This window comes from Ctenopharyngodon idella, chromosome 3 (assembly GCF_019924925.1).
Source record: "Ctenopharyngodon idella isolate HZGC_01 chromosome 3, HZGC01, whole genome shotgun sequence".
In the NCBI taxonomy this organism is placed as follows: domain Eukaryota; kingdom Metazoa; phylum Chordata; class Actinopteri; order Cypriniformes; family Xenocyprididae; genus Ctenopharyngodon; species Ctenopharyngodon idella.
Window position 1 is genome coordinate 2,020,715 of NC_067222.1, and position 12,051 is coordinate 2,032,765.

General features: G+C 36.9%; 1 protein-coding gene across 1 annotated transcript in view; it reads left to right on the plus strand.

Annotated features, from left to right (window-relative positions):
* The window catches only part of LOC127507826 (adenylate cyclase type 9), a 73,358-nt gene that overhangs the window by 53,891 nt on the left and 7,416 nt on the right, over positions 1 to 12,051 (plus strand). The window contains exons 3-8 of the mRNA XM_051885276.1: positions 3,006 to 3,101; positions 4,538 to 4,779; positions 5,532 to 5,634; positions 5,922 to 6,130; positions 9,365 to 9,524; positions 10,776 to 10,918. Coding sequence (XP_051741236.1) covers positions 3,006 to 3,101; positions 4,538 to 4,779; positions 5,532 to 5,634; positions 5,922 to 6,130; positions 9,365 to 9,524; positions 10,776 to 10,918 — 953 coding nt within the window. The remainder of the gene's footprint in view (positions 1 to 3,005; positions 3,102 to 4,537; positions 4,780 to 5,531; positions 5,635 to 5,921; positions 6,131 to 9,364; positions 9,525 to 10,775; positions 10,919 to 12,051) is intronic.

Here is a 12,051-nt window from a genome sequence, read left to right on the forward strand (position 1 = left end):
AAGTCATCTTGAGGTCTCTTGGAATATTTCGGAGACCCCTAATGGGCTCCGGGCCCCTGGTTGAGAACCATTCATTTAGTTTATAACGACCTTTGGTATTGTCTAATTTTGTGTTCACAATATATTGCATAGGGAGCTAGGGAGCTGATTTTAGTCCCTGGATTTTTTTATCTAAGTTAATAAACATGTCCATCAAATAATTTTCTGAATATATTAATACAAATGTATATTTAAATTTTAGAAGGCAGTGTATTGGGTGTTGTATTGGGGTTTCCTTTTATCTCAATGCATGCTGCATTCTCTCAAGCGTTCTCCGAACAGCATTTTTCCATTTACTGATGAAAAGTCCCAGCTGGAAACACACCGTGTTGATGCATTGTGTGAAACACTGCAGTGATTTGTGAAAGGCCATGAGGGATCGTAACGAGCACGTCAATAAGAGAGCGTGGTCACATGTGTGAGATCATAATGCGCCTGTGTGCAATGCATCCACCTCTCCTTTTAAATTTGATCGATCAGTCAAATGCCCAAAGCATTCATCCAAGCAACCTTTCAGAGGACGCCGCATTACCCAGCAGCCTTTGCAAAAGATACTCTCGTCATTGCACTTTAATACTGATGGGACCTTTGGTTGCAAGCGATAGCGGAAAATAAGATAAGGGAGGGCAGGAGAACTGCTGCTAACAGCAGAGAGGGAAAGCGAGAGTCTGTCTGTCTGTCTCCGTCTGTAGTAATTATTCATCTCCAAAGCTAAACGCTGCTGATTTTTAATCCCCTGCATATTCAAATGGCAAATGTTAAATGCCAGATGCAACAATTTGGAACTGCTTGCTAAAGCTGCCATCACTACTACTGTTGTTTTAACAAACCCTTAATACTTCTGCACCGTAGGCTATGCGTCGGTTTTCATTTATACTTCTGCGTCGTTGTCTGCGTCAACGTGCAACATGCAGACCGGTAGTAGGCAGTGTCCGTGGTCATGTTGAATATCAAGGTAAAAGCCAAAGAAGAAGCAGCTTGTCATGTATGTTGTCAGAGAAGCTTTAGCAGTGATAGTGGAAAATAGGCAACGACTTTTGTTGCAGTTTGACGTGAAACAGAGTGTTTTTTCATTCTTATGGAAGCTGAAAACGCCCGCTCTTCTCCGCTTGCTCCACGGCAGTTTTTTAACCTCAGGGAGGGGTTCTAGCAGACCAATCACAGCGCTTGTGATCCGCGTAGAATTGATGCGTTGTTACATTCAGTGTTGGGGGTAACGCATTACAAGTAACTTGAGTTACGTAATCAGATTACTTTTTCAAGTAACTAGTAAAGTAACGCATTACTTTTTCAATTTACAACAAAATATCTAAGTTACTTTTTCACATTTATTGACTGACAGCTCTCTTGTCCCCATGTTGAGAGAAATAAAGTTCAGAGGTATTGTGTTCGCTGTGTAAACATGATGGTTATTGTAGTTCTAGACTAAATGTGAACATGCGTTTACTCATCTCACTTGCACAAAAACAATCCGTATTCCTGAAAATGAATAGAAAACAGTGAAATGCAATCTCAGAATTTTACGCGAACCTGTAATAATTAACTATATTAAATTACACACATATACTTTATGCATTTAGTCTCACTTTATTAAACAATGTCTTTGCTGCTGACATTCAATGATCCAATTCAACCATAATAATAAACAAAAATTACTTTAGATTTAGAAATAAAAGTGTTGAACTTCCTCCTCCTGTATCCTGCTCTTCTTTAATCCACTACTGTACAGGTGTAATTATACATTTCCTTTTGGTGTAAAAGGGCCTTCAAATTTGCCAATAATAGAGCTTTTTTGTTCAAAACAATCAAGCAAGCCCAGCCCAGGTGAGAAAAAGTAACGTAAAAGTAATGTAACGCATTACTTTTCATAAGAAGTAACTAAGAAACGCAGGGGGTAATGTAGGGAGTAACGTAATATTGTAATGCATTACTTTTAAAAGTAACTTTTCCCAACATTGGTTACATTTTTGGAGAGGTGCATGTCAGGCTACGGGGTAGGCTACGCGTGCTACACACAGTCTACGCCGTAGCTATGGCGTACATTCGACGCAGAAGTATAAATCAGCCTTTAGGAATTAAACTTTGAAAACCACAGTCATCTCAGCTAACAGGGAACATTCTTAGAACGTTCTGGCAAGGTTCCCCCAATGTTACGAACACACGTTTGTAGTTAAAGGTGCAGTAAGCAAATTCTGAGAAACGCTGTTGAACATGGATCAGACCGAGCGGCACAACACACCTGTAGCCAATCAGAAGAAGGGGCGTGTCCACTTATGATGGGGGAGGAGAGAGAATGAGCAAGAAGGCGGAGCAATGAAGGGAGGGGTGTGTTTGTGTTTTTTCAAATATCAACAGTGTTTCTCAGAAATCGCTTACTGCACTTTTACCTGGTCTTAAATAACGTTCTCAAAAAAAAATATTTATACATAATTCATGGGACATTTTTTTTTTTTCTGAAAATTTTTCTAAAATGGAACGTTTCCTTGTATGATCCATCAGGCTTTTGAGAATTTTGAGGAATCTCTCAATCATCATTGTATTGCAAAAATTTTTATTAAAAACTACAGAGCTTTGATAATAAAGCATAATAATCATTTAAATATCATCTTACTGATACATATTATTGTGAGATATAGAGTGACAACTGATATTTATATGCATTTCACGCAAGTAGTCTGTTATAAATGTAGTAGTCTGAATAAAATGTAGGTGTTTTTTATCTCTTCGAAAGATTTTTCTGACTATTTGTTTCATATGTCAGGCTTTACTGGGTTAAACACCTAGCAATCACTTAGCAATGTGCTAATGACAATTGGCACACTAGCATTGTGAACAAAGTGTTGGATCACTGATCTTTCAATGTGGAGTCTTGTTTCTAACTTTAGTTTTTTATTGAGTTAAAACAGTTAGTGCTCTGTCTGTTGCATGTAATTCCATTTCATGTTTTGCTGCTTGTCTCCCCTCAGTCTGCCTGTCCCTCGTGTGGCGTGTTAGCTTCTGAAGACGGGCTGCTTCACAGCAACAGCTGCACAGATCCTGATCTCAAAACCATCAACAGCAAGGTGTGTGTTGTTTTTTTTGTTTTTATGCCCAACTAAACTGCATTGTTTGGTGCAATTTATACAATGGAGTTTCAATAAATAATGCAATAAGACAAGGACATTAATTAAAATGTCCTGCTGTCTTTAAATTAGAAAAAGCAATGCTTCATTGCAAGGCTAATAGATAGCGCCACCTATTGGTTATAATAATAAAAACATGATGTGTCAGATGATCCTTCAGAAATCATTCTAATATGCTGATTTGATGCACAAGAAACATTTCTGAATATTATCAATGTTGAAAACAGCTGCTTTATATTTTTGTGGAAATCGTGAAACATTTTCTTAGGATTCTTTGATGACTAGAAAGTTCAAAATAACACAATTTATTTGAAATAGAAATCATTTGTAATGTTATAAAATAATTTAACGCACCCTTGATGAATATCTTACCAACCCCAAACTTTTGAATGGTAGTGTACTTTATAATTGTATTTACTATCTAGTGCCTTTTTTGTCTAATGGTAAAAATTACTATTGAGAATGATGAAAATAAATCAAGAATAAATCAATAAAAGGAAAACATCTGGACACAGTAATGAGAATTACATTACATGAGAATGTGTCTAATTGACATGAATATAATGGTTTTATTTCTTTTAAAGGTGCAATGTGTAAATATTAGGAGGATCTATTGACAGAAATAACATATAATATAATATGCATAACTATGTTTTCAGTGATGTAAGACCTTACATAATGAACTGTTATGTTTGTATTACTTTAGAATGATCCATTTTTATCTCATACACAGCGGGTCCCCTTACATGGAAGTCTCCATTTTACGCCAACATGTTTCTATAGTAGCCCTAAATGGACAAACTGCTCTACAGAGCGCGTTTGCTTGACTGGCTACTCTCTGCTGTCTCAGATGTTGACATCTTTGTCCTGTGTCGTCCACCGTAGCTTCTCTATAAAATGAAAATGAGTTTTCTTCTGAAAATGAGTTTTCTTCTGGGAACAAACACGACACAATATTCCTCATTTAAATAATTACCGCCAAAGGCATACGTAAAATAAAGGAACGAGGCCTGCTTGAGTTAGTTAGTAGTGTGTTGAAACTGGCAGTTATGGTAAGGGGCGTGACATTTCCCAAACAAACTCGAAGTGGTCGACCAATCACATCACACTGGACCGGCCGACCAATCAGAGCACATTGAGCTTTTCATAGAGACAGAAACTAAACAGAGCGATACTGACAGACTGGGAAGAGAGGTGCTGCAACAATGACAAATATGTGAAAAATAATGTGTTTTTTGAACATTCAAGCATGAAAACCTATTCTAGTAGAGCCCGAAAACAAAATCAAGACTGTGTAAAAAGGCATAATATGGCCCCAACACTGATTGTGCTGCGATTCGTTCAATGATTGTGTCTTCCATCTAAATCTCCTTTAGGGACCGGCAAGCAGGAGTCCCAAGACCCTAAATGGCCTGTTAAGCCCTCATCTGGAGCAGCCCCTGACCCACAGCCAGACGTCTCTGTGCGAGATGCTGCAGGAGAAGGAGAAGAAGTGGCCTGGAGGAGGAGGCATCAGCAGCATGGGGACGATGGACCACTCCGCCCTCATCCCACTGCGCTCCAAAAACTTCCGCGAGAGGAGCGACGCTCACTTTGTGGACGTGATAAAGGAGGACAGGTAGGGAACGACAGCAGTGAGGACGAAGCCCGCTGGGACAAAAATGTCAGATAAGATGGAACGTTATTGTTTAACATCCGCCAGCGGAGGTCATGCTGTTCCCAGAGGGACACTTGATGCACTTTGATGTAGTGTGCTGTGATGTACTGTGTGTCCTCCGGTCCTGGACGATCCATTTTTCTTGTCTTCCTCTATAAACGCTATCAATGCACTAAAAAGTTACTTACAGTATTTTAGTGCAAAATCAGTAACCGTTGTAATCCAGTTTAACTAGGTGCTGATATAGCTCTATTAAAGTGCCACTATTATGCTTTTTCAGATATAACCTTTCATGTAGTGTAATAATATACTGTAGCTGTTAGTGAATGAAAAAGGTCTGTGAAATTTCAAAGATTGAAGTGCAGATAAAAGGAGTTATTGTTTCCTGAAAGGAAAAAATGGTTGATAGATAGATAGGTTAAAACAAGCAATTTTCTTTTCTTTTTTTTCCTTTTTTTTTTTTTTTGTCAATGAAATTTTTCAAGTGAAATATAATTTCTTATTTGGTTCTCTTTTGATTTTGAAGTGTTTTCATGTGATTCACCCATAAAGGGCACTGTAGCTTGATATAGCATGTGATATACCATGTGCATTTTTCTTTTTTTCACCACAAACATTTCTATGCAAACTTTCTGCATGCATATAAGAAAACAGATGCAACGGATGAATTCCCTCCACAATCTAATGTTGTTTTCTGTGCTTTGTCCTTGCAGTCTGATGAAAGATTACTTCTTCAAACCGCCCATCAACAACTTCAGCCACGCTTTCATAGACAAATCCCTGGAGTCCGCTTACAGGACCAGCTACCAGGACGAGGCAAGTTCCTTTCATTCCTCTGTCGCTTTTCATTTGTTCTCACTCTGTCACGATGTTTATTACTGTTTTTTTTTTTTACTCAGTCTGTCTGTCATTTTGACTAACTGCTCAGAACTGTAAATTTTGTTTTGCTGTCTGTACTGCCCTCTGGTGGTGTGTCTGTTGAAATGCATGTAAAGATATTATGAGACATAAAGATGTTATACTAGGCAGTATTCTTCGAATCAAAGGTCTCACTTGATTTGATCAATCATTCTGTTTCTTTCTTTCTTTCTGTTCATTGTCAGGTTAAGACACATGCTCCAGTCCAGACGTTCGCCAGTCCAACGTTCAGCTCCTTCCTAGACATGCTCCTGTGCTGTTGTGTTTTTCTGGCTCTGTCTTTGGCTTGCTTCCTGCGACCGCTGGTTACCCAGCAGCCCCTGCCCACACCTGCCCTTATAGTGGCCGCAATTGCAGCGGTGCTTGAATGTTTGGCCCTAGTGCTCGCTATACGGTGAGTGTGAAGATTGTGATCATTTAGTCGCCCTCATGTCGTTCCAAACCCATGGAATTTTTAATGAAACATACTCTTTTATGTCCTGCCTGTTTTGTTTTTTAATACATATAATGACATTGACGATGGGTTTGAAGGCAATTGAACCCAAAAAAGGCTTTACTGTGTATTCCAGGTCTTCTGAATCTCATTGACACTTGTGTAAAATCAAATATGGCGCAACATGTCATTTCTAATTTTGAAGAAAATATATTTTACAGGTTTGGAATGACATGAGGGTGAATAAATGATACCAAAACTATCTTATTTAAACCTGTCTGTGTGGATGAGGCCAAACGTTTCAAAAGAAGGTTTTACTTGCTCTAAATATTCAACAAACCAAATTGAATTATCTTTTTAATGCATTCCAGAAATGCCTCCAATGCTTGTGATCTGTCAGGTCAGAGTATTTTCAACAAGAATTTCAAGCCTCTTAAAATGAACGAATTCTACAAATATTGCTGCTGTAACAGAATGGGACTGAGCTGAAAATATTATAAAGTAATATATGTGGTTAAATAATTTAGTGGAATTACACTTTCAGCCTCTGTTTTAGCCAGCATGTGGCTGGATCTGTTCCAGGATCATACAAAGCCATGTTTCGTATTCAAGCTTTATCATTCTTTTGTAGATAAAATTAAAAATGTAAATGCAATTTATTTGCTTTCAGTCACCTTAATGGCAGACAAATAAATGGCAGTAGTTTTTAAGAATATCTGTCCTCGTAGCAATGTGATTAAATGCCGATAATTGTTTTACTGCCTGGAAATTGTGGTGAGATTTGATTTTACTGTCTGATAAAAATGTCAATATCAATTATGTGCTTTTTACAGCCAGTACATTTTTGGTCTATTGGAAATTTTAGACACGTTTTGAGTGTTTTATTGTCTGGATGATGGACTACAGACTGAATAGACACTATTCCTACTGTGTTTTTGTTCACATCAGTGTGATTTTAGTATCTTTGCGATACCATTATAGCTTTTATTAATATTATTAATGTTTTTTTTTTTTTTTTTTGTAAATCATATTTTTAAGTGTTATAATATTATTTAATTTATATCTTATTTTTTATATTTTTATTAATATTTAATTTAATTTTTTTCTGTTTTCATTTTAATTTGAGTAATTTTGTTTGTATTTTTTTTTTCAGTTTTACTTTTTGTTTTTTAAAAAACAAATGTTATTTTAGTAAATCAAGTTAAACTAAAAAAGTTATTTTATTTTAAGTAACAAAATGTTTTCTATGGTTTTAGTTAACTATGGGCCCATTTACACCTGGTCACTTCATGTGTTTTACTGATCGGATATTTATCTGATTTGTTAAAATGGTTTAAACATTTACACTTGGCCACATTAATATGTCACCACAAAACGAAAGTAAATCCAATCTTCAATTCCAGCACTATACGCACATTTTAATGAAAGCAATAGATACAGTATGAGCTGCATTTTATTCATCATCAGCTAATTTTAAGATCAAAACCGCAATAGGAGAGAGAGCAGCATCAGCACTGGTAAGATCATTAGTCTCACTACTTTTAATGAAGATGATTGTGTGTTGAGCATCTGCGACTGACTTTCAGTTTAATTTGCAGCAGTTTGTGCGTCAGCTTGCTGAAAAGATACTCTACACATCTGCGGTGATGCGTGATGCAGTAGCGCTGACATTTCTAGCTATAACATGTCATATAGCCTATAACACACTCACTTTTATTTTTTTAATTTTGGGAGGACTAAAATTTTCATATGTGGCTTCAATAACCAGATGCATTTACACTTGTCCATTTTTGTCTGGAATGTGTCTCAGACAACCTCCTGAAGTGGTTTGAGTGATTGGATTTTAAGGGGACCTATTATGCCCCTTTTCACAAGATGTTCTGGTGTCCCCAGAATGTGTCTGTGAAGTTTCAGCTCAAAATACCCCACAGATTATTTGTTATAGCTTGTCAAATTTGCCCCTATTTGGGTATAAGCAAAAACACACTGTTTTTGTGTGTGTCCCTTTAAATGCAAATGAACTGCTGCTCCCGGCCCTCTTTCTAGAAAAAGGCGGAGCTTTAACAGCTCACGCTTCGGTTGCTCAACAACAACAAAGCTGGAGAATCTCACACAGCCAAAATGAGGATTGTCAGTAACGGTGTTCAGCCTTACATTGTTCAAACCGGAGTCGGACACTGATGGAGAGACTCAGGAAGAAGTTACAACTTTTAGAATGCATCTGGACGCTTCTGAACGGTTAAATTTATGTAGTTGCTGTGGAGTTGATTCAACTCATCAACTAGCATGTGCCGTCATGTTAATCTTTTGTGCAAAACCTGTATGGACGCCCACTATACATACATAGCGAACTTGTTTGCCAAACAGAGCCATACACACCCGGCTAATGTTTATGATTGCTATCAAATGATGTGAATGGTCTAATATTTTTTCCAAAATAATCGCTCGGACAGAAACACTCCTTTTTTAGCAATCGAGCTTGCCAGGGTCAACTTGCAGGCTATCTAAGCTAACGAGACTCTAGTGTTCTGTGCTCGTCTGTGCAGCCAACGACAGAACAGTTAGCGTGCTTTGCTCAAACTTTTGCCATGGTCTTAGAACTGGAACAATGGCACGTTTCCGTGGGTGGAAACGTGCAGATTAAGGGGCGGTAATATTATAATAAGATCCCCTTCCTATGTCACAAGGGGAGCGAAATCTGAGCGGCTCATTTTTTCACATGCTTGCAGAGAAAGGCTTACCAAAACTAAGTTACTGGGTTGTCCTTTTTCACATTTTTTGGGGGTTGGTAGATGCACCAGGGACTCAATTATAGCACTTAAAGATGAAAAAATAGATTTTCATGATATGTCCCCTTTAAATCGGTTTGGAAAGTGTTTCAGAGGGGAGGTGTAACTGGGTGTAAACAGGCACTGTAATAACAATGGTTCACATCAAATTAAATATGGCGTCTGCTCTGACTAAGGTCTGCTGAGTTACACCAAGAAAATGGCTGGCTTAAATTTTGGGAGTTTTTCTCATATTCCAGTATGACGTTGTTGTAATGTTTTTCCCTTTTGTTGTTCACAATAGACTGTTACTTCGGTCTTAAAACTGGAGAGCAGCATAGTGTACAATACACAGTGTATTTGAAGTGCATATACTGTTGCTGTACAGTCCTGATGAAATGTGCATATCTCATTGTCTACTATACAGAAGAGCCTTTTACCTGGACAGTGTTCTGAACTGCACCATGAGCCTCCTCTGGGCCATATCCGGATGGGTTCCTCGTCACATGATCGGGGCGGTGCTGGTGTCTTTACCTGCCGTGGCTGTCTTCTCTCATATCACCTGCAATATGCATGACTCCATACAGGTGAACACAAGAGCAAGGGATTTTCATTTATGTCAAATTTATTTATAATATACATTTATATTTATTTAAAATGAATGACATTTGTTTATCATTTTGAACATTTCCCTCACAAACAAGCACTTGTAGCACATTCATACTGGAATTTTTCATACTTCATACTGGAATTTTGATTTTGTTCTAGAGAAACCCAGTCCTAGTGCTGTTGTGGACTGCAGCACATTCTCCTCCATCCATTTTTTTCTGTGCATCTTTAGGTAGAATTAAAATATAAAAAATAATAAAATATAAGCTAATAGTATATAAATATTACTAAAATTGTAGTCACAGGTTTGTGTCAAACTAGAGATTTATTCTTATCATATTGTATTAAATCAATAAAACGCTTTACACGTGTTCAGAAGTTTAGGGTTAGTAAGATTTTTTAAAAGAAATTAATACTTTTATTCAGCAAGGACACATTAAATAGATCAAACGTGACATTAAAACTCATTTACGATGTTACAAAAGATATTTCAAATAAATACTGTTCTTTAAAACTTTCTATTCATCAAAGAATCCTGACAAAAATGTATCACGATTTCCACAAAAATATGAAGCAACACAACTGATTTCAACATTGATAATAATCAGAAATGTTTCTTGAGCATCAAATCATCATATTAGATATGATTTCTGAAGGATCATGTGACACTGAGTGAGACTAATTTCAAAAACATTGAACATCTCTCCAAGTAGTGTATGTGTATATATATATAAAAATTTTTATGATAGTTTATGCCTGTGTGTTATAAAAGAATGTCCTCATCTCCTGTCTGCTTGGAAAGTTTATTGGACTGTATTGTGGTTTCCTTGTATTGTAAATTTTCCTTTAAAAAAAACTCTAAAAGGAGTTGTAAATAAAGTATTTATTGTAAAAAACACAAGAAACAATTTCATATACAGTATCTCCTTTGTTATTAACAAAGGAGTAGCAAAACACATGCAGCATAGTTAGTTTTGCTAACACAATAAATGTGCATGCTGGGGTAAATGCTTTTAAGTGTGCAATTTAGTATGTAAAGGACATATCTATTCTGTAACCTTTTATAGATGTGTCTGTTGTCCACTCCACTGGGAAGCATAGATGCGGTAATTGAAGCACATTTATGCTGCTCTCAGTCATGGAAGTACATATTTCTGTAAACTACAATCCTGCACGTACTCTGCTGCGAGCATGAGCATGTATAATTCATGTCTAATTCTTTTCCCCAGTTCACCATGTTCACCTGCTGTGCTGTCATAATTGCCATCATCCAGTACTGCAATTTCTGTCAGCTGAGTTTCTGGATGCGTTCAAGCCTGGCAACGCTAGCGGGAATCACCTTTCTCAGTGTGCTCTGGAGCCCTCCTTGCAGGTTCAAACAGTCACAAATACACACACTGAACTATCATACACTGAACTATTGCATGCTGCAAAAACAATCATAGTTTAAATGAGAATTTTTGACTTGTTTTTGTTGGAGAATGAGAATGCATTATGTGTTACTGCACTGGCAGATTTGTTTTACCTTATTTTAAAGAAAAAAACGTGGAAAAAATTATGCCAGTACAGTTAGACAAAATGTTTAGTTATTTCAACTGGAAAACAAGACATTTAAAACTTGTTAAGAAGTAATTTTTTGTTATGTATACTGTCGTTCAGAAGTTTGAGGTCAGTTTCTTTTGCTCTTCAAGGCATTTATTTCATCAAAAATACAGTAAAACAGTAATATTGTGAAATATTATTACTATTTTGAACAGCTGTTTTATATATATATATATATATATTTTTTTTTTAAATGTAATTTATTCCTGTAATGGCAAAGCTGAATTTTCAGCATCATTACTCCAGTCTTCAGTGTCAGATGATCCTGAAATCATTCTAACTTGCTGATTTGAGGCTCAAGAAACATTTCTGATTATAGTCAATATGATACTTTTTTCAGGATTCTTCAAGGCTTTTCATACTGCGCATAACCCCGGGCTATCATCATTCTAAACACTGCTTTTAACGTTTACATGTTTAACACTTGTAATTTAGAAGCGGGGTTAGCACCACTTTTTACCCGGAGTTATGAAACCCTGCTCCAGAGCAGAGTTAGTATACAGCTTTTGCACTATTAACCCCACATTGCGGTGCCAAACTTGTACAGTGTAAATAACTGCGGTGTTACAACTAGATGCTTAGCAACCTAACTAATCGCGTGCCTCATATTCACATGCTTTGGACAGTCACAGAAACACAGTGTGTATAAACATTCCGTCGTTTCAGCATTTGATAGGAAAAATGTCAAGCGGTGACGGAAAACGAAACCAAAAAAAAAACAGTTTCATTCCTTTATAGTCCGAAATGTCCATTCAGAAAAAAACAACAACAACTTGATGGTACAGGCCAGGGTTTACCCGGGATTTAGAATGAATGACCCAGGGTTAACTATTTCAAGCGTGAAAAGCCCTTTTGATGAAGAGAACGTTCAAAAGAACAGCATTCATTTGAAATAGAAAACTT